The sequence below is a fragment of the Metopolophium dirhodum genome, chromosome 7, assembly GCF_019925205.1.
Source record: "Metopolophium dirhodum isolate CAU chromosome 7, ASM1992520v1, whole genome shotgun sequence".
Classification (NCBI taxonomy): Eukaryota; Metazoa; Arthropoda; class Insecta; order Hemiptera; family Aphididae; genus Metopolophium; species Metopolophium dirhodum.
In genome coordinates, this window is record NC_083566.1 from 5,996,696 (window position 1) to 6,024,622 (window position 27,927).

General features: G+C 29.1%; 2 protein-coding genes across 4 annotated transcripts; one reads left to right on the top strand and one right to left on the bottom strand.

Annotated features, from left to right (window-relative positions):
* Positions 1–484: 484 nt before the first annotated feature.
* Positions 485–17,216, bottom strand: LOC132948201 (uncharacterized). 3 transcript variants are annotated; one of them, XM_061018578.1, is made up of 9 exons: positions 17,013–17,216; positions 16,901–16,946; positions 7,834–7,919; positions 7,465–7,598; positions 6,807–6,949; positions 5,599–5,830; positions 4,830–5,169; positions 3,612–3,865; positions 485–2,536 (listed from the first exon to the last, which is right to left on the bottom strand). In XM_061018578.1, the coding sequence occupies exons 3-9, from the start codon at positions 7,897–7,899 to the stop codon at positions 2,470–2,472; spliced, it is 1,236 nt and encodes a 411-aa protein (XP_060874561.1). In that variant the 5' UTR covers positions 7,900–7,919; positions 16,901–16,946; positions 17,013–17,216; the 3' UTR covers positions 485–2,469. The 3 variants fall into 3 exon arrangements, with proteins under 3 accessions (XP_060874561.1, XP_060874560.1, XP_060874562.1); XM_061018577.1 differs by having other exon boundaries at positions 17,052–17,215; XM_061018579.1 differs by lacking the exons at positions 7,465–7,598; positions 7,834–7,919; positions 16,901–16,946; positions 17,013–17,216 and adding an exon at positions 6,985–7,299 and having other exon boundaries at positions 6,807–6,914.
* Positions 15,765–27,920, top strand: LOC132948200 (armadillo repeat-containing protein gudu-like). Its single transcript, XM_061018576.1, has 12 exons — positions 15,765–15,914; positions 17,686–17,836; positions 18,706–18,879; positions 18,957–19,103; positions 19,842–20,051; positions 20,159–20,407; positions 20,498–20,608; positions 20,695–20,919; positions 21,030–21,329; positions 24,473–24,661; positions 24,752–24,973; positions 27,465–27,920. The coding sequence occupies exons 2-12, from the start codon at positions 17,729–17,731 to the stop codon at positions 27,570–27,572; spliced, it is 2,043 nt and encodes a 680-aa protein (XP_060874559.1). The 5' UTR covers positions 15,765–15,914; positions 17,686–17,728; the 3' UTR covers positions 27,573–27,920.
* The last annotated feature ends 7 nt before the right edge of the window (positions 27,921–27,927 follow it).

Sequence of the window (27,927 nt, forward strand, 5' to 3'; positions counted from 1 at the left end):
CACCAAATAATATTTATACATAAGTATTCACATAAATAATCTGTTAATTATTCGCGGACCATTAAAATAAAATGAATAACGTCGAAAAAAAACCAATGAACAAAAATGATAAATTACAACACTGGAACGTATAATAATATCGGTTTTACTTTTTTTTTTCTTGTTTGCGGGCCGGATAAAGTTTGTCACCGGGTCACTGTTCGGTGACCCATGTGGCACTGCTATAGGTCAGACTTCTTAAATTTTAGATTTTAAACGACATACGTACGTGATTAATACCGTGTCCATGTGTACCTAGGTATTTTTGTTGGTATCACAACTATCACTAACGTGGGAATTTGAAATGTGTCGTTTCTATTAATAATTCAAATCTTGTTTTAAATAAATAATGAATAAAACAATTTTTTTATGTTTTTTATAATGTAATATTTAAAGGTTTTAAAAGCATTTTATTTTAATATTTTTAGTGTATAATTGCATGCATTTTTGAGAATGTTCAAGTTCATAATCATAAATATCGTAACCCTAATAGCCTAATTCTAAATATTTTCTTAATTCTGTAGGTTGAACCGATTTTTTTTCATATACCTTAAGTTAATACTGGAGTACCGCATACCTATAAAGTAGTGTGAATGTATAGATTCTACTTTTGTATGATCTATGGCCTTATGGGTAACTTAGAATTAGTGTACCTAACTAAATATTTTGAAAATTACTTTGTGTAGGTAATAGGTTAGGTATAGAGGTTAGAGAATATTATGCTTAATATAGCAAAAAATAGTGTCAGGTGTGTTAATTCCTTTTAATACACAACAAAATAACTAAAATCAATTGAGGAAAAATGGTTATATTTCGTCAAAATTTAAACTTCAAACCCACGTAAAATCAAATATTGTTATAATATGTTTACGATATATTAAAATTTTTAGTTCGTAAGAATATTATTTTAGGAGCCTGGTGTTAAATTTGAAAAACACTCATAACATGATTAAAAAAAAACCTATACATTTATCATTCTGCTTAAAATCTAAAATTCTTACCTAATAAGTACCTACCTACATATACTTTATATAAGTAGATAACATTTTAGATGTGGCTTTGTTGATAAACCAACAAGGAAATGTTATATGATAAGATCTGGTCTTTTTATTTAAGGTTCAAATACAAATCATAGGTAAGTAACATTTATATTAGGTACATTAATTGTATTATTTTTGTTATAATATAATATTATGATCTTACAAATTTATCATGTAAGATAAATTCCTATACGGCCATACAATAATATTGAATATTACATAAATGATATACATTTCTTAATAGGTAGGTACGAAACATTTTTAATTACTATAAATATTCCAACATAAAAATGATACATTCGAATTCTAATGTTATTTCTTAACTTACATTTTTTAGCCTTTGTTCATATTTATTTTTTATTTTTTGTTAAAACTGTACCAGTTTGAATATTTAACAATTTAATAATTGCTTGTGAATTTGATTCAAGTAGTTCAGTTAATCAAAAATATACATCTATAATTTATTATATTATTAAATAGTAACTTTTAAAAAAATGGGGGGGGGGTTAAATGTCTGCATCAAAAATATATCGGGGGAAAATGTCCTACTATACACCGAAAACCGTCAGGGTTGGGGGGGGTCTGCGATTCATATAAATATATAATAGATATATATTAAGTATTATTTAATTGAAGTATTTGGTGGACATTTTGAGATAGCTCGACATTAGGTAGGTAGATACTTAATAATATATTATATTATATGTTTTAATATATTTTCTTTGGAGGAAATGTCCTAAGCGGGGGGGAATATCCGCTATATACCGAGAGTCATATGACCTGATGTCAAAAACAAACTGTTGTCTAGAATATGCAACTAATAGTTTTTCTCCTCACAAGTTAAGATCGAATACAAGGTATATTATATTATTCCGTATTCGATACAGGATCTTAACGCCAATAATAATAATATGTATGGGTGTGTTTAATTAATAACTACTCTAACAATAAATAATAATACAATATAATATTGTTTGTGCACGAAACGTTTTGGGCGTTAAACCACACGCTGTCCAGTAGGTATCGTGACATTCGCGCGACGCGTCGTGTGGTTCTCATAACAATTATTATAATATGCGGACATGCAATGTTCCATAATAATATAATATTATCTTCAATCGAAGTCCGACGGTAATTCTCATCCGTGGTTTCCTTGAACTGTGCAGGAGGAATGAAAAGTACGGTATCCGAAGAGTTATTCAAAATATGTTCAGCAGATAGCCACATTGCTTGGATTTATCGTCTAGACGTCAATCATTCGAACGACGACGTCGGCGGCGTCCACAAAATGTTCCTCGTGGTTTATGGACTTATTTCTAATATAGGTACGGTATACTTATTTTTTATCTATATACATAAGTAGTAGATATACTATATACATGTATATATGTCATATAGGTACTGGACCGGAAATGTATAATTTGTTGTTTCCTCCTAGATTGGCCATGGTGACATATCTGTATAATTGCAGAAAACAATAGTGTGAATTTATATAATTTATATAACTATATATATGATTTCATCATAATAATATATTATATTATAAGGATTTATTTAAGTGGGTGCAAGACTAAATTTTATTTGTCGATTTTTGTGTTTTTCAAAAATGTATTAATATTATATTATTATAGTAGGTAGGTAGTGTAAATATTTTTGTATTAAGTAGATACCATAGATATAATACAACTAGATAGACGACTACAGGATAATATTGAAGTCGACAACCATATACATAACAGGGCAATGTTTACAAAATTGCATGATTGATAATATATCTAATATTATATATTATGTATAATATATTTATCATATAAATATGATTGATCAGTATAGGGTACCTACCTTATCTATTGAGTTATTTGCTAAACATTGCTCTTTTTTCCGTACGACTTCAAACGTTCCTATGGGAATGTAATACGCAGTCCGCTATCTAGTTGTTTTATATGGTAGACTTCCTTAAAACTAAAATAAACTACTTATTTTTTTTTTGGACAAGAATTGATTGAGAATGGGAGTTACCAAATCGATTCCCATTTGGAAGGGTTATTTGAATGATGATAACTACATAGGTATACAATATATTTATACAATGAATCAGGGCTGTTGACACGGGGAAGGGGGGTGGGGGTAGGTGGTTTATAACTAGTAATATATTTTGAAGTATTTATTTTTTTTACTATTATGATCCCTACCGCCCTTCCCCATATTAAATTCGTGTCTAAGGAACTGTTAGGCTCTCGAGCAGGCGAATGAAAGGAGATAGGTCATAGGTATCTACTTTATGAGAACCAATTAGGCCAATGTGGTAGTTTCGAGAACAAATTTGGTATCGTCCATGAAAATGGCTAATTACCTACCTAGGTACTAATATTATTGTAATCATCAAAATAGATCATCCGTTGTATAGAAATATAACATAATGGCATAACCGTAATCCTTTTTAACCACGAGTGATCGATGATCAAAATCATAATGGTAGTATATAATAATAAAATATAGGTAACATTATTATTGATTTTTACGATTTTATACTTCAATTGTCTCGGCGGTAATGGTGGCGGTACATCGTTCGTCTGTTCAATATCCATGTGCAACATGTCTTCGTAATCCTCGTCTTCCTCGCTCTTTCCATCAGCGTCCGCGCTTTCTTCGTCCACTATTCCTTGTAAACGTGTACTGAGCAGGTGTTGGTCGATCAGCCGTAAGTCTTGCATCGAGTTGGGTTCACTGTATCCTGGTGTGGCCAATAGCAATCCCACGCTGGTCAACAGGTAGTGCGACGAACTCTGGAAAATGTTCATTGTTTAAAACTTTATAAATTGGGGAACGGCTAGGTACCTACTATATACATAGGTGAAATTTTGGGGGTGCTTAGGTAAATAAACACCGCAACACATCCAAATCTTATTAGCAGAGAAACGTAGGTAAGGCTAGAGCCAAGTGGCAAAAATCAAAATACCCCAATGATAAGATTAAACTTAATCAATTAAGTAACAAACTTAAAAAGGTAATTCAGACATAAAAATGATTCCTATAACTCATATGTTGAAGCTCTCACTACAACCAACTGCTCCCTATGGAAGGCAACCAAATCCCAATTACGGTTAAAACAACCTTCTCACCCTCTTCGCAAAGCAAACCACTCTTGGACTATTACTGTAGTAGTTTGGCTTTTTCATGGATTGTTTTTAATTCAGGTCTGTGTGGAGAGTATAATTGATAAATATTTAAATATCATTGTGACATTATCTGTCTTTTTTTTCTATTTTTAAATTGTAAGTAAATATGTGTGGAGGCAATTACTTCATAATATAATATGAAGGATAACATTGCTTTTACAATACATATTATCATTGATTATAAATACTGTAAATATTCGTATTTATAATCAATAATATTAATATTATATTATAAAATCAATGGCGATAATAATTAATTAACTAAACAATTTACACCCAAAATTACTTGAAATATTTTTTGACAAGAAAAAAAAATTGATTGAAATATCATCGGTAGGTATGATATAATACAATTTTAAACAAAATAAACTAACTTATAACTTCTTAAAATTAATGTTTATTCATTGATTTCACGTTAAGTAAAAAACAATTAGGTAAGTTAAGTTAGTAATTAAGTTAACAGAAACCCAAAAATTACTAGCTAAGTTTAAAAGTTAAAATTAACTTAACTTTTAACTTATTAATTCGTTTGCCCAGCCTTGCATAAAGCTATAGCGCCTGTAACACCAACCTTTTGCGCCAAACCGTTGGACCTGGGCATGAGCACGAGATGTTGTTGGGAACCGGCCGACCTCAGCGTGGGTGCGGATTGTTGCATGACGAACTTCTTTAGATCGCCCTCGCTCCTGCTCATTCGTCTGGACTCCAGCAGACGCCGTGGCGGCGTCGTCGAAGGTGAATCGGCGGCGGACCAATGGTCGTAGCGCACCTGTCTGCAGTCCTTGGGCGTCGGCGGCAATGGCGTGGTGGCGATCCTGGGCAACGGTCGCGGGCAAGACAACAGCTCGTTGTGCAACTCGTCGGCTTCCGTGCAGTACAGTTCTAAGTCACCATCGCCCGCTTTAAACTTGCTGTAAAAATGGTATACAAAAAAAAATTCAACAAAACCGTCCACTCAGCCGACGTTAATCTGAACGCTCTGAATATTATATATACGGCTTGCCGGGTATAGTCGTGAAACTTAGGCGCTTAGGTTAGGGAGGGGAGGGAGGTTGAATCCATCATATTTTTCCTTATTAATCTGTGTGAATTATCACTTCCCCTACACTCTTATACTGAATTGGGACACTTGCAAATGACTCCAAGAAATCTTGGTGGTTACTACTATGCCAATGTAATTTGTATTTGTACTTCGATAATTACTTTAATAGTTGGTGGTTGTAAGGGGCTTCGCAAATGTTTTTTTTTTAATCATTGTTATGGAGATTTGAGCCCCCCCCTAAAAAAATATGGCCTATTTGTGCCTGTTATTAAATATATACAGCAGTGTTGTATTATACCTGTTTGTGCGTATTGTGCACACTCTATGTAAATCATCTGATACGGCCGGCAGAGGTAAGTAACTACATTGTATTTGTGTCCAATGGAGTGTTACTTTGATTTTTCCTGTGTGTGGGTCAGTCACCAATATTTCTTCTGACTTTACAGATAGAGTACCATATAGGCCGGTTAAACCAGCCGTTTTAGAATGTTCGTTGTCAATTATCGATACAGTATACTCGTTTGTTGTCTCTGCAATGAATAATGTAAAGTTTCTATTATTTATTTATACTTTCCGTTTATTTATGTGACAAATTAATGAAAATTAAAAAATTAAAAATTCAATAAATAAGCATTCGACATTGAAAAAAGATTTAGGTTCTAACTTTCTATCACTGGACAGCCTCCCTCCTCATAATATAATATATTATCATGTAAATATTCTCCATATAATATAATATGATATTATATCCTATTTGCTTATTGTACATAGGTATAGCTATTTTATGATACTCCTATTCAAATCAACGTATGCATAACTTCTATGAAAATATTTAACTTCGACGATTTTAGTCGGAATAACTTTTCATTCAGTTTTAAACAATTGTCAATCGTGAATGTTTGTTTGAAACGAACATTTATTTGAGGTTTTTAAAATTCTCAAAATGTCAAAATGTGCATTAAAATAATTTGATTCTGTACAGAGATTTCTTTCTGGTAGTATTAATAAGTATAATAACCCATTACCCATCCTATAAATTGTTGAAATTATTTCGAGGAAACTTTTGTTAGGTATATCTTTATTCTTTATATAGCCTTTATTCGGTCTGCGTCATATTATATTGTTGTTTCTTCATTAATTCAGTATGTCAGTATCTACATATGCTTACTACCATTTGTTAATTAAAAATACATTAACATAATGAACACACCTATATAATGTGTTAAGCTATTGTAAATAAGAAAATTACGACAACAATAACTCCCCAACCAAACACTTTATAATAATTAAAGATAACTAATTGTAATAATTTATCAGATAACCATCAGCTATATTATATAATATTATAAAAGTATAGTTATACATGGATGCGTCGTACGAATACGGTAATACGGTATCGTACTATTTTTATAAACTTTTTACATTTCTGCCAATGGACAACGACGTGAATTTAATATTCTTATAATATAACAATATAATATGTAGACAGTTGATCGTGATTCGTACTTAAATGTGTTGGTGGTTTTAAAACATCTCTTATAGATTTCATCCATTTCTGTGACTCGGTTTCTGATTTTCCAGCAAGAAAAATACATGGTTGTTGTTCCTTTTGTCCTGCATAAAATATTCCAAAACCGTAGGCTTTAGTCCTATAGTGGTGAAAAAATAAAAACATCAATCATACCTATATCAAAATGTGATAACATTTTTGAAAGGTTATAAATTATAACAATAATAAAACCCAAGACCGGAACAGAATTTTGTTTGTTGATTCTTCATTTTTTTTTTTGCTTGTAATTCTATTTCTTAAATTTCAAATTAAAAATCTTAAAAATTATGCAAACTATTAATAGGTATTATAATATGTGCTACGAAAAAATAACGAAAAACTGAGTAAAATTTTAAATTGTAGTCAAGTATACGGTATACCTACATAATTCTGGTGTTATTATAATAATTTTTTTAATTTTTTCAACTTTTGAGTGTTCAATTCTTCCGGTCTTATGATGTTACCTAGTGGTAAGTTATTATAGAATTGTAACAATATTATATTATCTATATATACTCTTATATTATAAATATGCATTTATATCTTTAGAGTATAGGTACAATATTATCTTTAATTAATTTATATTATTCAAATAATATGCTTAAGTGTATCGACCTGGATTTAATTCGGTAGATAATTGCGTTGTTAGGTACTGCTAAACACGATGTAACATTTCCCTTACTATGTCCAATGTTGATGATCATACGATTTTCGTTTTTGAGTACTTCACACCATTGGCTTTTCCACGCCTGTTAACATTATTTACAAACATAATAATTAAGAACTTACTATTAAATGTACTATTTGTGTTTGTTAGAAATGTTTATGCTCCTTTATATATAATATTATCTTAAATATGTGAAAATGATTTGACCGTATTGGCCGCAGTACATTTTACAAAAAAGGTATACCTAATTATTATTGAATCATATTTTTATTACGAAAACATCAAAAATAACGAAACAATACAAAATATTGACATACCTTCCACGAACCGAATTTTCTACCTTTAGCCGGTACTTTTATATCAATTATACCGCAGATCTCCATGATTGATTTTCAGCTTATTCCTATAATAATTAAGAAATTTAACATTTAAATATTTAATGATATTTATAAGTTTTAATCATTGTTCGTTGTGTATAATAAGTAATAACGAATAATAATATAGTAACTTTTGATCGTGTTTTATTTATTACTTATTATAATACCTATATCACCCATTCACCCAGAGTTGACTTGGGATAAATAAAACCGAGATGAGAAACCCACCTGCGGCGGATAGTATAATAACTAATAATATTGACTTTTTTTCTTTAGAGGATTCCATACCATGGTTTTCTGTTTTTGTCTAAGACACGCGTGACATAGGATTTTAGACGGATTCTTTGCCAAACATATCAATTGATCTAATGAAGCGATAAGAATTCTGAAAACAGATTTGAATTCTTCGTCAAGTCTACTTGAAATTGACTTTCTCACAATTTAGATTTTTTGATTTTAGCTTCTCCAAAAATTGAAATACAAAAATGTTTAAATACTCTTTTTTAATATAACGTTTCCTGGAATTTGGGGAATAATATCAAAAATGTGGGAAAGTCGATTTCAAGTAGATTTGACGATGAATTCAAATCTGTTTTCAGAATTCTTATCGCTTCATTAGATCAATTGATATGTTTGGCAAAAAACATACATCTAATATACAATGTTGCGCGTGTGTTAGACAAAGACAGAAAATCACCGGGTGGAATCACCTTAGCCTTGCTAGACCAAAAAAAATTGTTCGTCAACAATTTTTCTAATTTTCCGTTATAAACATAAATATTTGTCGACAAAAATGTCAGAAACATATGTTTCTGACAAATGTTTCTTGGTCTGGACGAGGCTTTAGGTACGTGTGATTACATATATAATTGCAAGCAAAAATAAACGAATGTGCGGTTATGACTTTAGTATTATTTATATCGGTTAAACCACACTATAATAACTGGTTCAATCTATTATCCACAATTCATAAACCAACCTTCCTCGAATCGTCAAAATCGCTTCAGCCATACACATAAAGCTGTTACCAATGGCTTCAATTCTACTACTTTAGCTCTTACCCGCCTGGGATCCCAAATAATAATATGTGTGCAAATTTTAGGGCGAAATTGGTTGAAAACTGTGAATACGCTTTTGCGTCATTTGGATATAACCCGACTTATAATAATATAATATCCTATGAAAGCCGACTACCTATTATAATTTGTTTATCTATCATTTCTGTTTTGCTTCAGTTGAAATATTCTCAATATTATTTTTTGTCAAAATCAGTCGACTATATTGTTTTGCCTATTTTTTAAACCATACTTCTTGCCTATATGTATTATATAATAGCTATTACTAAATTTTACATTTATTTAGGATATAACTATATACTATTATAGCCTAAATGACAAGATATACAATGCCGAAAATTATAATATCCACTCGGCAATCTTAATAAGACAATTAGTAATAACTATTTTATTATAATATTATCTGTAATGAATGTCAACCCTATATAATATATAATATAAACTAAAAATTCAATTTTCGAGAGACAAAACAACATTCATGTATGAGCAATCCTATATAGCGACCTGATAGGATTTAAATACAAAGCTTTATAGACGCTTCAGTCTCAAGTAATTTATTGATGTAACTTTTATCAAATACGGTCCAGTAGTTTTTGAGTCTTCAACGTACAAAGAAAGAACGAAAGAAAGATACATTATTTTGTATATACTTGTACATAGTTTTAATTTCTTGTCTATTTTAATTTGATCCAACATGAAAAAATATCCGTGAAAATTGGTAAGTAAGTACCTATACTTGAAGGTCGGGTATTTAAGATGTGGTATGAGAGACAATATTAAAGTCTATAGCTAGTAACCATAGTCGACTTGTATCATTCTATGCTTGGAATAATGGAATCACATCTAGTGGATATGATATAGGTAATATAAAAAGCCACAAATGCATGACTCATATAATAGTTTATAGTTTTGAAAATTCATATTTCGTCTGATCTACTGCAGTATATTAAATTAATATTGTGTTATAGTAATGTATATTTTTCTGTTGAATCTAAATAGTAGTTAAAAATCATATAAAAAATGTTCTTATCCACTGATAAAGGTACACAAATTAATGATCAGGTGAACCTACAGGCTACATTTAGCTGCAATAACCAACATAATACATATTTGTTCGACGTAAAATATTTTATTTATTATTTTTATTTTTTTATAGTTTACGAAAAATTAAAATTCAAGTTTTTATTACATTTCAGTTCAATATTGCTCGTTATTTTGAGATTTATTCGTTTGAAAAGTGCACCTAAGTTATGTACGCGAGTCTCATTGCCTGCAGGTATTTGCTTGTGGTGGGGTGGGGGCTGATAATTTGTTATTTAGCGGAGTCTTAAGCTTAACTAGAATCCATTCTTAAGTTTAGAATGTTGATGCCGTGGGTAGGTATTAATATTTTAAATTTTTACAGCAACCTTTATATAAATTACAATTTTAATACATAATTACGTCTTACATAATAAGTTCACAGATAACTGAAAGCATTTTGAAAGTTTCCTGAATGTTCGAGTGCAGCCCACCCAGCTCCCTGCCTATTCTATTGACTTATGTTCAAATAGATAATATATTTAGATTATTAGAATTTTCCCGATTACGAACTAACTAAAATAAAATAAAACGGTGGTAGGTCTAGCTAAAGTGAATATACTTGTTGAATTAATTTGTATAATGTCCAGCTTTTTAGACACATTTGTTTACAGACATTAAAAAATAAAAAACAACTATTCAAGTTCTATTATCATAGTTATTATTGTTAACATATTATTATTACACGAGTGTAATTATTCTTCAATCATTTATATGAATATCTGACATCTGTACACCTAATTAAAATTTTCAGACTCATTTTATAAATTATAATATAATACGCATTGCTCAAAGCTACGTCAGTTTTCGACTACCTACCTATTGTTATATTTTGTTTGTCTCAAGGCACAAGCATATATAGACACGTCATAATTATTATTGTACCTTTATATTACATTATTAAGCTGTAGATTCACCATGAAGTTTTCAGACGAATATTTTGGTATTTCCGAGGTCCTTATTATAGTCCAGTGAAGAATATAATTTTAAATTAAATATTACCAAACCTTGAAGTTTTTCTACTCTAAATATGGAGGTTATGGCCACTTTTATTCTTGTTGATGACCGGAAAATAAAGTATTTCTATCTGGCTATATGCCTATATGGTTATATATTAGTTATGGTTTATTATACGTATTTTTTTTTTGCACTACTGTAATATTTTGTTGCAAATATCGTTGTACGTGTAGCCCGTGTAGGGAAATCGTTTTCAATTTATTGACTAATCAATGATAATAATGTCATTATAATTCTAAATCAAGAAGCCTTCACATTTTTGCCTTTTTAAAATAGTACGTGTAAAATTAATTAATTGTTTGTTTAAATTATTTTGTATTTTAGTCTCGCTATAATTTGTTATGCAATGGAACATATAGCTTATTAGTTATAAAATTATTATTTAACGACATTTTATTTTGAATATATAGGTACCTTAGTACCTATGTATATTATAATCTGATCCATGTATTATGGTTATATTAAACTATATTATTTTAATTTTATTGGATTTTGTTGATAATTTTTACGGTATTTTTTCGCGATAAAAACTATATAGGTAGGTACATATACTATATTTTTACAGTCACGTAACATAAAAATAAAATCCATTTATAATAACAGCGTATTTATCTATTTTTCTTGAACTGTAAAAAGTGTTAATGGATGCCATTTGGAGAATGTTTAACCGCAACCGCTTGACACTCGTATGATGTACAGACTATACAGAGTACAGACAAGTATAGAACATATTGACAAGGCCGAATAATATGTACCTACCTGTCGGCTGTCACATCTCGCAGTTGATCGGTATGTATGACACAATTTTATTTATTCAACGGGCAATTAATAAAAACAATAATTATCGTTTAAATTCTATTTTTCGTTTAAGTTAAAATTTAAATCTATTTAAATCCTATAACCGTTTGTCGTTGTACCCATTTAAACCGCATGTGAGCTTGAGGTATTAAAACGCAAATCATAATCACACTAGTCGCAGCTGCTGCTGCATCAGTGATTAATAGCAACCTTATAAAATAATATTATAAATAATTTCAATAAGATTTTAGATTGGTGATAATCGTGGTAATCAAATTATTATATTTTTTTATCAATGACATTGTAGATACATGGAGTAGTAACACATACCTACTACCTACCTATAGGTATACTGTATTGTATAATACTATAACATGTCATATATTAATGTAGTGATCACAAATCTAAATGAACAATTTTGCCTACTATATACAATAATTATAAATATAATATATTAATATATTATATGTCATAATATGTACAATATTAAATTACAAAATTGAAAATATCGACTTAATAATAATAATAAGTTAGAATGTAGGTAAGTATATTTTCTACATTTTTTATGTAGGTATTAGGTATAGGTAAGTATCTATAATCATTCAAACTGTTTTTATCGCCAACGGGATAAAAGTATGAAACCGAGGATATAATATTGTATAAAAGATAAAACCATATTTGACTTGAGGCAAAACCGTATGCGGAATACTCATTGTAATTGTCCGTTTGATAGTTTTATGTTTCTATAATGTAGACAAAAGATTATACACATACAAATATTTAATACAAAATCAAAATGAGTCATTTTATTAAGTATAGGTTATGTGCCCCCAATGCTTAGGTATGGGGGGGATGTATTAGAGTATTATACATTAAAATATCAATTTCCAAATAAGAGCTAATATTATATAAATAATTATAATTTCAAATTTCAGGATAGATAATAATATGCATAAGCTTACTTATTGATTACCTACTGTGAAATATTCACAGTCAAATATATACATTTGCCACTCTTCAAATTTACCCGCCCTAGGCCCGGGCTTCGCAGGGCTAGGCTAAAATCCGGCACTGAATATGTATATGATCAAACTGATATTATAACTCATATTATAAAGACACCCGACCATTTAGTCTAGTACATAAGTGTTTAAGCGTATTGTATTCAATATTAATCCACCATGATAAGTCCTTCAATCAAAGGTAATATTTTCACAAAAAAAAACATTTAAGGCTATAACCAAGGTTTGACGATTTCTTTTTATAAAAATATATATTATTGCATTTCATAACAATATTATTATACATCTCTATTAATATAATTGTATAACTTAGAAGAATTATTGATTGCCCTTAATTATTAGGCACCTATGTATTTTCGTTTAATATTATCCAAATTATAAAGCATTTAACAAAAAAAAAATACCTAACATTAGTTACCAGCTACTTATATATACTTGTATGTTTGATATAGTTCAATAGTTGTGTTATGATACAGTTATCCAACTGGCAACTTACAATAATTAATACTATATCGAATATCGAGATCAAATATCTAAAACAAATAAATTAATGAATTGATTAAATAACTTTTTAATTTTACTGTTAGTGTAAACATTTTTAATAAGTATAAGACTACTCAGGGTAAGAGTTTCAATGTATTTTTTCATATCCAATTTACTTTTAGTTAACTTTTTTCTAAAATCACTGCAGCATTGGATTATGAATTCTAAATTACTTCATAATATCCTATATACGCGAAATAGGTCAATAATTACCTACTCATTATTGTTACGACAAAACACGTTGTCATAAATAATATATATTTTAAAAAATACAAAAAATAACGTATAAAAGTAGAAATTATAGAATACAAATAACGATTTCCAATCAAATTAATGAAGTAGAAAATGATTAATGTATATAATACTATAATAGCATTGAGTACAGATAAGAGGTACTATTATTATCTATATACTCAATGATGTATAAATTAATAAATGCATCTTAAAACCAGTTATAACTATAATTAAAGATGTGAGCTCGATAAATTTACAAAATAAGAGTAAATTTACTTAAATTTAACCAAGGTTTAATTTACCACATAGGTACATTTTTTTACCATTGTTAAAATCAAGCAACCTCTAATTTTAAACTGTTATACTAGCATAATAGTTTTTTATTTAGGTATACTAATGTAATATTTAGTACTTTAATCTATACTTACTGCATACTGTATATCCAATAGTACAAATATGTTTACGGCTGCTTACTAACAATTTTAGATATGGGTAGTAAGATTAGGAAAATTAATTCATAGGTAGGCTTACACAACTACTAAAAGTTTTTAAAAAATTAAACATATTTGAACATTTTGAAAAAAAACAACATCTAAACAATTTATTGTTTATATTGATCGACGAATTTTAACCGATACATCTCTTAACTACTGAACTATCTATATGTACTATGTATAAAAATACTGAATGGATTTAAACTTACAGCTAAGTACTTACCTACTTATTGATGTGATTATACATAAATTTAGATGCTTTTAGTTAAAACGGTCCGAAATACAAACAATGTAGTAGGTATACTTATATGAATGAATTATTTTCTCATTGTACTATACATCACTCGTCAGTATTGTTTATTTAGATATGTAATGATTAAATTGGAATATCTATTTTGTTTTTGTTTTAAGTAGGTAGTTGCGATAAAAATAATCTCCGTTACTCAGTTTATCGTTACTTTTTCTATGATAAATTTTCATTATTCACTTAATACATAATATTTTATTATTTAAATTGTATGCAGATAAATAATCTGCAATACATATTACAGTTCTAACTTCTTAATTTAGTGATATGTGATCAATAATATAAATTAATAATTATAATGCACAAGTTAATATAAATAAACATATAAATAGTGCATTTGTTCTCGTTAAAAACTCGATTACCAATTAATCAGATTTTTGGAAACTATTGCTGTGTTGGATGGTCACTTTTGTTTTTTATTTTTTGGCGTAGTAAACTGTTTTCTGTTCATATTTATGTTCATGAATTCTAAATCAAAAATCGATGCCCAAAAATGTTCTATTTCAATTTATATTTGCGTAGTGATGAAAATTAAAATAAATAACTGAATATTAATGTTAGGTTCATCATACTTAATAAATAATATATAAACGAAAAAACCCGGCATAACAATATACGTAATAACTAATAACACTGTCAAATAATGGGACACTGTATAAAATATGAATAATCTGGTTAGAGTAATTAAAAAAATAATAACAAAACGAGAGAAACAAAAATTCTTTTTAAGATAGTATTTACATAGCAAATGTTACTACATCTCAGCTGATATGAAGACAATTGTTCTGCTAATATTATAAACTATATTGTGGAGTAGATTAAACAGGTAGAACTATAAATACAGTTATAAACGTCATATATGACTTAATATGCATGATTGAAAATATCTGCAAAACAATATTATATAAAATATATTTTAAAAACTTAACAATGAATCTTTTAACAATATAATTTATTTGAACATTTATGCACTTAAGAAAATATCCTATATTATTTTGTTTATGATTGTAGTATATAATTTTTAGATGACTAATAAATAAATTGCTGTAGGTATAGTGTAAAATATAAAATGTGAAAATATACACGTGAACAATGTTAAAATATAAGTCAAACATTATTTTTATTTATATATTTAAATTACCTATATAACTAATTACAAGCTAATGGTATTTTCATTGTTAAACTTTTAAATGTAAATACAACTTTTAAATTTATATTTAAACTTAAACAATTTTACTAAATTAAAATGTATATTCTTAGAACAAACTATTATTATTGTATGTGAAAGTATGACTAAAATGTCTGGAATTTATAAGGTAAAACTGGTAGCTACTGGTAGCAACTGGAAACAGTGAAAACTAAAAAAAAGTTAAAGAACGTCGTTGTCTGGGTACCGGTTTTATGAACACTATCTATTTCGTAGAAGTTTTGTAATGATCAATTTGTCAAGGTAAGTTTTATTGAGTTTAATCATTTAAAAAAAATTAAAAACCAAAAATATTTTTTTTGAACTTCTAGCGTAGAACTATATTGCGTACATTACATAATCAATATAGACATAAAATAAAAAATAATGTTTACAATTTAAAAGTACGTGTTTGCGTATTATACGTAGACGAATTTATACGCTATACATGCTATAGCACGTTCCTCAGAAATTTAGTTAATTAAACGGACACTTCCGACGAATTGTGAAGTAAACAACTAAGAGATAAAATTTGAATGATGTTGATTTTTAATATTTATTTTTTGATATAAGCACTAATCAAGGGTTATGTATAAGTTAATAAGTTATAAGAACATTTTTAATACAAATATTACCTATATATCACATTAATATATTGTATGAATTAAGTAAATTAAAAAAACATTATGCATTTATTTTGATTTAAATATATACATTAATAGATGAAATTACAATTTGCGAAAAATCAATAAAAGAAAATTTGGTGTTTTACAATTTTTAAAGTAAACAAGACAAAAACAAAATATAATTAATTTAGAAGGAATAATTGTTAAATTGTTATTTAATTTTATTATAAATTATATATTGCATAATTTATTTTAAAAAAATACGTGGAATATAATTATAGTTTGAAAATTATAATTGAATATTTTAAAATTAAAATAAAATTGGATGCATAAATTGTAAAAGATTAGACAAGAAGTAGATACTATAATGGCTAAAATTTGATAGAATACACTCGCGAGTTATACAATTTTATTAAATCCCACTTTCCCGTATAACGTCTAAGATTCCAATAGAAATTCAAAAATAATATTTGGTCTTCCTTTTTGAAAAATAAAACTATGCTACAATTTATCATACATTTAGATTTAAATTTCGTTTACCAATCGAGAAAATCAGTATACCTACATATAATAATACTTTGCATTAATGATATATTATGTTAAAATTAAATTCAAATTGTTTACCTTTAAATATGCATTCAAGTCTCCGAGATTGATGCAACTGTAGGTACTACACAACACAAACAATTTATGTAAATACGCACTCTCGTGTTTTTAATTATAAGTAAATATATACCAAAGAAAAATATTATGTAAACACCTAAAAATGTATTACTTCACTTAACGTATAGCATAGACGCCGTGGTTTGTATACGAACAACAACAACAACAATGAATACGATATTAACTACGTTTAAGCGAATGTGCATGATTTGATTGCAGTTTTAGTACTGCTGTCGGTACTCGGTAGGTAGTTTATAACCGTTCGTACCTACGTCGTTGTTATACCTACGACTTGTTGTAGTCATCGTCACTGTGACGAAATAGTCGTGCAACTAGATAATGTTGGCAGTGTTGGTATACCGGACAGGAAATAAAACGAAACAACAATACAATCATACGCTAATAATTGTTTTTTTTTTTCGTGCTCAAAGGATTTTTTTATTCTATTTACACTAGAAATGCGTTATATACCTATAGTAAACGCTGCACATCATTATTGTGGTATACTGTTATCTTTACATAACTATTTGCGCGTGCACATTGAAAATGTAAACTGTAACTATTAGGCACCTAGGTACCTATATAACCTACTACTATAAACGCTTGCAATTAGGTAGTCAACAATGAACACAGAGTTTGATCGATATTTGGCCTATATATACATTATAATATTATATATCTGACATTTTTATCGAAAACCGCATTCGTCTTTATACTGTATTACAGCAGTGTTGTATCCGTTATAGGATACCCGGCTACATTTAACGCCGAAATTAGAAACTCAACACTATGAACGAAGTTACAAATAATAATATGGAAACTTTAAGGGAAGGATCGGCGGCGAAAGACAAACGAAGCGAAACAGACGTCACATTAGAAGATAAAACTTTAGTTGAGGTAGGTGCATTTGCTATTCTATAATAATATATATTATATACTATACCAGATACCTACAACCAATTTAATATAGTGATAAAAAAGTCCTGGCTTACATTTAGATTTAATTCTCTCATGAAGTGCTGAAGATATACAGAGTGATTTTTTTTCAACATCAAACACTATCAATCTATATCATTATTTTAAAATTGAATTTAGCTAAGAAGAATAAAATGGCATTTGGTGTACTTACCTATCCTGCAAAATGTAGACTATACCACGATATAGATAGATACATATTATACTTCGCTCTTCTATAAAATTTAAAGATACTTTGAGTACCAGTTTTGTTTATTTAAATCATCTTATTTTATACATTTAAACGTTCCCGAATAATGCATTATGCATGACAAAATAGATAGCTGGTAGCATCATAGTATATTTCTTCACTTTACCTATATTCATATTATTCCTCCACTGATTATTGTCAGACACTGTTATGATAGGATACACCGGGTGCGAAGAAGATGTTTATAATATTATACTGCATCATCTTGTGATCATAGCTTTCAATTTAGTCATGGTATATATAATATATTATATCTAATATATATATATATATATGTATTGTATCTAGTTTACGTACGTTAAAATTACACTATAATTTAATAATGAATTATAATTTTCATATAATACTGTGATAATAATAATCAGTCAAGATTTGAGATGTTTCCAATAACTTTTTTATTAGTTAAATTAATAATAAAACTGCTTATAACACGATTTAGGTTTAGGTATATAACATGATATAATATTATGTGTACAAATCGATTCGTTAACTGCAGTTTAATTATGTTAAAATTTGAATGATATCCATTTTCGGTTACTAGCCGCCTAGTGCTTTGTACACATTGATGGTCGAGGAACCTGCACAATCGGATGACAGTTCAAGTTACAGCATGACTTTGAGCGAGTTTGAAGAAGACAGATGGTATAATCCGACATCGTTTTCTGATGACGCAGCTGAAATAGAAAGCATCCAGAGATTGATTAAATACATACGAGTAACAATACCTATAATACCTAATCATATCATTAAAGTATTAAATTATTAATATTATCGTTGCACAATTGATTGAAGGTAGGAAATCAAACGGCTACAGCAATTGCATTGGCAGCGTTGGTGGACTACAATCTACGTGACGAGTCCACGCAAAGTATCGTGATTAATACCGGTGGTACAGAGCTTTTGATCAATTTATTAGAAACCGACCACAACGAATGCAGAGTAATGTTGTACGGATTAATAGGACGTTTAAAAACTGTTTTATAGGCCGTTTAAGCTTTAATTGTTGGCAATCTAATTAGAGTGTACCAAATATGTTAAAAATAAAAATTGATTTAACAATAACATATAGGTAATATAATGTATTTTTCAATTAGGTATTTATTGAAACATTTAAATTAATTATTTTGAGAGGACGTTTTTAGTGTGTTTTAACTAAACAACTTTCAAGATAAATAATATATAACAAATAAAATATATTTAAAATAATTTACAAGTGTGCGCCCGGTTAGTAACTTTTTAGTTAAAATAAAAAAAAAAATTTTGTGTGCAAACCAACTTAATATTTAAATATATTTGATAACTTCAAAAACAGAATCGCTATATTATTAAAGATGATTTACCTTAACGTAGTTAATAATCATCAACTTGTTTTCAGTTTTTGTTGGAAAATAAATATTAACACTTCGAATAATGGTTTAGTAATTCGATTACCTAACATAATTTATAATGTCATTAAAACAATTTGAGTCAAATGATTTATTAAATATACATAAAATGTTTTTTTTTAATATCTACTTTTGAAGTATAAGCAATAGTAGTTTATTATAATATAAAATATTTTGATACGTAGCATAATATCAATATACCCAATTCTTAATTATTACAAGTGTATTCAATTAAAAAAATTAGGGTTATAAAAATAAGGTGTTTTGAATATGTGTATATGTGTGTTTTTAGCACGGTGCACTAGCAGTATTAAACGAAATGTCATATATGTTGGGTACTAGAAGAAATCTGACAAATTTGGGTGCCATTCCAATTTTAGTCAAGTTATTGTCTGACCGATCAGTAGACTTACAAATTCTCTCAGCCGAGACTCTAGCTAACGTAGCAAAAATAAAAAAAGGCCGAAAGTTCATACGCAAAGCGGGTGGTGTTAAATTAATGGTAAATGCGCAAATAAACGAACTCATTTATTTTTATTTTGTATTATTTATTGTACTTGACTGTACCTATTTAATGACTGCTGTGAATTTACATTTATCGTGTGACAGGTCGACTACATGGATGTACCGCATCAAGTCCTAAAAACCGAAAGTGAAATGTTACCAGTAGTTCAACAAAAGTTATTTAGTCTGTTGTGCAATTGTTCAAAAGCATTGTGGTCGATGTCTAAATCGGATAAAAATAAAGATGTGATGCGACGATCTGGAATCATACCGGTAATGGCAAAGCTATTGACCTCGGTGCATGAGGATGTTGTCAGTTCTATTATGGGAATTATCGTTAATTGTGCAACACAGGTAGATAGGAATTTTACGACTATTATAAAACGGTGCGCAATATTGAATTAATTTTCATTAAGCTCGAAATGAAATTGTGAATTTGCGCAGCCAGTGTTTCGTACGGCGATCAAAGAGCAAGGCATGTTGGTCGATATATTAAAACTGTTGAAGAGTCCGGACATCGAAATGATGAACAACGCTGCCACCGTAACGTTCAATGTAAGTGTTTATTACTTTTCTAAATCATAATAAATTAGTTGTGTCGAACAAGTATACTCCTTTTACGAAATCGTGACAATGTATAGTGCGCCGAGGACCCCGAGAGCCGGAAACTGATCAAAGAACAAGGGGGCCTAAACTCGTTGGTGAACATTGTCAAAGTAGAATCACACAAGTGTGAAACGAAATTAATGGAAGCCGCTACGGGTGCGATATGGAAATGTTTGATGAACCCGGACAACGTGAAACGTCTGGAAGACATAAACGGTATACACGTTTTAGTAAAACTATTGGACTCCGACAGTGAAGACGTGAGTGGGAAATCTTAAAATATAATGTCATATAATAATATTATAGTACATGTATGTAGGCTGTTTGAAATCAATAAATCAGTCTTCGCAATCGCTTTTTATATACCTAGGTAATCGCCAACACCGTAGCGTCTTTGGCGGAATGCACGAAAATAGGACGCAACAAGATCGCTCTGAGGGCAGCCGATGGTTTGGTACCCATAATAAAGCTATTGCAAGACACCGGCCATGAGAGGATTCTCGTAAACGTGTGTCGTGTGATCGACAATTGTGCGTCTGATCCACTCTGCATGGAACAAGTGGTTAGCAATGATGGCATACGTTTAGTATGGTCCATGATGAAATTTGATTCCACTCTCGTTCAATCTACGGCAGGACATACGTTGGTAACGTTGCTTAAAAATACAAAAGTAAGTTCACGTTTTATAATATTATACGTATTTATTTTTCCCAGTTGCTGAGTACGCTGGTCAGTATATTTATTCATTTATATCTTACAAATAATAATTAGCTCCCTCGTGACTCATTTAATAGGATTTCAATTTTGATATATTTCGAACAATAAATGTAAGTATAATTCCAACTATCTATTAAGTATAAGAATTTATACTAATAATTTAAAATTTACTTAATGACCTGGCGACCTGCAACGATTATAGTATATAATATAGTTAAAATGTTCATAATATCTATATTATATATTATATATAGAAATGGTGTGATGAATTACTATAGTAAATTGAGAACAATAGAGAACTGCTAGGCCGATTTTGATAAAATATTTTGTGAGTTTTTGAGTGGTTCCCTGGATGGCTTAGTTTCACAATTGGACCAGGTAGGTCCAACCCGGGGCTATATGACACAAGCGCCGAAGGTACAAAAATTACATATCATTTGCGCCAAAATTTGTAGGACATATTGCCCATCTAATATTACCTGTTATAGCCAACATGACAGAAGCGCCAAATGTGCAAAAATGACGTATTATTTGCGCCAAAATTAATATTTTATAAAAGTAGTTATTTAAAAATTTCAATCGTATAAAAATTGTTAAAATATAATACTATATAGTTCTAAATTTAATATAGGTATGTTATTTAATATCTATTAACTGTGGCACACTGGTGCTTACGATTTTAGCGCTTTCGTACGACAAAGGTGGCTAAGTTGCACTTATAGCCGCTCATCGGCGTGTCATACTTGATATGCTGTCGCACATAGTCAGCGATCCTACATAGTCAGACCCGGGTGTCTGAGTTGCACTTACTGCAACGTGTTACACCCAAAAGGAGTAGAACAATCACAATTTTTTTAAGAGTTGTCATTTTTTGTGTTTTCACAAAGTGCGCGGGACCAGCTAGTATATTATATAAGAATAGCAGTAATTAACACCCAACGCAATCCCGACATGTGTTAAATTTAAATGTTTTTTATTTATTATTTTTACCAATTAATAATTTGAAATTTCATCTAAAAAAAATAATATTGCATATTTAAAGTTTTAAGCTAGCTACTAGCTGTGTTTCTAAGTCCAGTGGTAGTGGTAGGGTTCTAGGGTTCTGACCCCCTCCCCTGAAATTTTTTCCTTTTACAAAAAAATCATATTTACAACCATTTCAATACACAGAGTCGATCAATTGTTGGTCATTTTCTATAGATAAAAAATAAATTGTTAAATATGATGACAAAGAAGTCGATAATCATAGTTTCAGTTTTTTTCGGCTAATTTAGAACTTTATTGCTAAACACCTGCCATAATCGTCGTCGGTGTATCGTCTATCAATCATTACCACGTTTATTACGACCCGAAGAGGCTCTATATAGATGACTAGGTGTCCAGGTTAATCACTCGACAAATATCTGTTCTAAATATAGACTAAATTTGATACTAACTAACATTAATTATAACCAATTAGATAAAAACTGTTTGGAAAAAAATAATGTAAAATATTTACTCAGGTAAAACCCTAACCGAACTAAAATGCTGCGTACGCTACTGTCTAAGTCCATTGATACACAATCGTGGTTATGGATTAAAATCTTATATATTCAACACACAACTAATGAGAAATTTACCGTTTTTATTTTACATTTTTGTTTCATTTCAATAGTTGAATTTTACTTATAAGTATTTAATATACTGTATACTAAGTACCTACAAACTATATAGTAAGTAATTGTAATATTTGTCGATTGTACTACTTACTTAGTACTAAGTCAGTGTAGTTTCCTATTTTGTTGAACAATCAACTGTAGTCAAACCAAACAATAGGCAATATAACGACGTTACGAAATAACGTGTTTACTGTTTACTTAAATTATACAAAAAATGCATACATTTATTTAAAGTAAAAGTAAAATCAAAATAACGATTTAAAGATATTCATTGACTATCGATATTAGTATTTAATAATTATTACCGAATCTGTCTAGGTATTATAGACTATAGTTTAGATTCTAAATAAACGTTTGAATTGGTGAAAATTGGGAGAAATGTAATCGAAGATACGTGTGGTTTTAATAACAGTTTATAAAAACCGTACAAGTAGGCGAAGTAGGCGAAGTAGGTAACCAGTGCGGCACTGCTGTAAAGTACGTGTTTATTGCACTTTTCATTGAGTAGGTACCTATAACTAAATTACTAGTGGTCAGGTGGTATTATATTATACTAATACCAAGTACTGTACCTAATAACTGTGTTAAATTTAAATTCAATGATAAATCATTTACAATTAACGTATGATGAAAAACAATTTTGAGCGGTGACTGTCTATCATGTATCACATGGCCCACATGTCTACAAAATAATTCACAATTTTGAGGAATTATGTCAACATGTTTATTACAAACGCTTACAAAAAAATTGTAACTGCCTATGCATTTTTGATAATTTTTAATTACTGCAAGAAAAGTGGCGAAGAATTTTATATTAAATTTTCAAGGTTTTTACTCACAAACGACAATTGTATCACACGTCTTAATGTCTAACAAAAACTAAAACACGTAGAAAATAGCTTCTTTTTTTTTATGAAACAAAGTTTTTCTGACATGGTCAACTTAATGTTATTACTTATTAGTGAGTTATTAGAATATGTTTTTTAAACGTTATAAAACAATAGATAAGTAACATTAATTATTTACAAAAATATACAATAATTGGAGGGGAACTTAAAAGTACCTCTACCAATGACCAATCAAATATGAATTATAATTGCGATATATTCGATATATACCTAGTAACAATAATAAAGCTAATTTAGGTAATAGGTATCTATTCATTTCCTTATTATTGTTTCTAAATAATTAGAAATTCTAATGATAGGGTGAGTTTTAAAGTTTAGGCAGGACTAAAGGAGTATGTATAGTAATAATAATAAAAATAATAATAATTATATTAATATGAGTAGATGGTCAGGACATGCGAGGACAAACATCCCTAACTCCCGAGACCTATTCACGGACCACTGACCAGTATACTTGTTAGAAGGGTTATAAATCCTAATCTAATGCTATTTAGAATTATTATTATTATATAGCTATTACTATTTATTAGGAGTCTAGTGACATTATGCGTTCTCTAGTTACCGGATTGGTAATGCTGGTCGATTTATTAAAATCACACGACACGAGGGTATTAGCAGCCGCGTGCGCCGTCATCGGAATTTTGGCCAAAGAACCCGAAAACTTGGCAATTCTCACCGATTACGATATCGTACAGCGGTTATCTAGTTTGGTGCACACGGTAATACATATTATTGTAATGTAAACTATGTGTAGTGCAATCAAAGTCGACTGTGGTATTAACCGTTGGCCAACATTTTTCATTTTGCAGAGCAATTCGGACCTCCAAGCCCATTTGTCTCGTGCCATCGGTTCTTGCTGTTTATTAGAACGCAACTGTCACACGTTCGGTCGACTTGATGTAGTACTGCCCATTTCCAAATACATACATTCCAATTCTGATCTGGTCAAACAGAACGTTACGTTTGCTCTACACGGTCTGTCCGGAGACGCGACAAATTGTGTGGCCATGGAATCTTGTGGTGTCGTTCCCGTACGATGAGTGATGACAATAAAATATAAATAATTATATTATATTTAGCTTGTATCAAAGGCTTCAAATACTTGAGTACAAAATACGCTGTTAATTTAATCCGTCATTTATTGCAAAAATTTTTGTTTGTATTTCTTTTGCAATACATCATAATAATATTTTATTCTTCGCCACAAATAATAATAATAATCTACGTATGCTTGAATATGCTAATTAAAAAAAAAATACCACTCGTACGTTATAACAGAGTATAATATATTAATGATTCACTAAGCATATTATAATCATCCCATTTTTTTCATTTAGTAATACATTTATAAAAATTCTGATTTTTAAAATTTTAAGTATACCCAATGCATTTATTTTCAAATACATAGATTTTGTTTAGGTACTATTTAAATTTTAAAAAGTGTCCTGTACCTTGTGGCAATACCAGCGTATTTTATTTAAGAACTGCTATTTTTTTCTATACATTTGTAAGTTAAAGATTTTTTTGAAAATGATCTTTTTGAATTATTCATCTTTACGTAATATATGTACAGTAAATTCATGATAATAGGTTTTGAATATCTGGGAGCTATGGTGATTTTAAAATTGTAGTAATTAATACGAATCTATTAACACTTCAAATTGTGTAAAATGGCCGGAGTACAATAAATTAATAACTAATAAGTAGCTAAAGTAGCTAGGTACTGCTAGATTAGATATTACAAATGTTTTATAGTTTTGTTACTATCCTCAATCGGGTTACGTGAACAATCACTAAACATTTAATGAATCAATAGTAAGCTTATCAGTAGTCCTTTAAACATGATTGCCGATTGATCCATTCCATGTTATTGAACCATTAAATTAATTAATTTGTTATGGAACCCGGCATTATAGTACCTATATTATACATTTTGATAACTAAAATCTAACAACTAGGTACTCATTTTAATTTGATTTAGACATCTCAATATTTTCAAAAAAATCATCTGCTTCATGCCTTCATACTTCATAGAATTTAGTAAAAAAGGTTTCAATGGTTTCCATTTGAAAAAAAGTGTTTTATTCAGCCACAAGATACTCCTGAAAATAATATGATCCTTAAGAACACATAAAATTTCCAAAAATTAAAATTTTAACAAATTCATTATTATAGGAAAAATATATGAATCACTCTGTATAATATAATTAACCAGAAATCCTCGGGAGTAAAATCCCCTATATTGACTATTTCCCTGCACCCTATATTATGGTGCTTTGTGGAAGTCCATATATTATTACCCTCATTACTCGTAAGTTCATGTTTAATTATTTTAAGTGTTTATAGTACGCATAGGCTCTATTGTATATTTAATATTTGTATACCTAGGTATTAATGTATTATCGTTATAATGTGTTATACGTTCTTTAATAGCATAAAAGTTTTCTTGTGGACATTTTTTACTTGCAATAAAATAATTACTTTTTGTAAACCTAGATGCTTTTGATAAATTACCTATGGCAATTTAAATGTATTCCTTATTGACATATAATTATAATAATTTCATCAATTAAAATTGACAAAACTTGATAGTTTTTTTTAAAATAAAATATTTTTACCTAGCCAGTAACTTTTTCCCAATTAGTATTTTTTTGAAAAATCATTACTGTTTATTTTAGATAGGCACAACTATTTTAATATAATATTATGGCATTTCTTATTTTTACAGTTTTTCTAAACTCAAAGTAAATTAATTATAAGTTATAATTTTTGTTTTCATGTTTCTTAAAGATCTTAGAAATCCAATTTATAGAGAATATGTAAATATTTAAAAAAAATGAACTTATCTCCATTAATTATGTACCTACTTTTTAAGTTAAAACCGGATGTGTATAGAGACATAAATAGCTTGCAGGCATGAATATAGTATATACAAGGACAAGATGGCGAGACACTCTATAACCTATAAAGATATAATTCAAATTTTAAATACTAAAACGTTTTATAACAATATAGATGATATATAGCCTCTAATAATAATAAAAATTCACAGACGTTGAAAAATAAATGTTGTACCTACGTACACGAAGACGTGTTGTCAGACGTCATTCGGCCAACCACACTTAGCAGTTTGCACAGAATACCTATAGATATTGCCTATTTTATAATATTTATCATTAATCATAAAATACCTAGTACCTATACTTTGCACAATGTGAAGACGATTTCTTGTCTACCTCTACAATATGCGATACTGTACTATAATCACTATTTATAATCAATGGTTATGTACCTACATGGCTACATATGTATACAGCACTGCTAGCATATTAGTCCCCAGTTACCAGTATTGTATGTGGAGACCTTGAATTAATTTTAGAAACCATATTATGGCTACGAGGGCTGTGGCCGTTAGCTATTCGTTTGAAAATTTTTATTTAATTTTTATTCCGTCTAGATAAAAAAAAATATTAATTCATATAATAATAATGAATAGTGTACCTAATTGCGTTGTAATTACAGTTTCTTATGGAGACTATTGCGTCACGAGATCCCGACGTACAGGAGGCTTCAGCTGGATGTTTGGCAAATATTCGTAAAATCGCTTTAAACGCTCGAAGATTAAAATGATGACCATTAATATAATAGATTACAAATTACAAGACGATTGTATTATAACTACAAAAGGTAAAATCATTATAATATAGAAAATATCATATTTTTATTAACAATATAGTTTACTTTATTTCTTTATGTATTCTGTTAAAGTTTTTTTTTTTTCAAATATTTATTGCATCTTTTGCGTTGGTTGTGTTTAACAATAATATTATGACTTTATGATGTTATTTTTATCTTCATTAATATGCAGGTACCTACCTGATATTGTTAAATTATTATTATTATTACTATTATTATACCTATTCATATAATCATATACGATATGAATATATCACCCCCTCACCACCTATTGATATTTGATTATAAA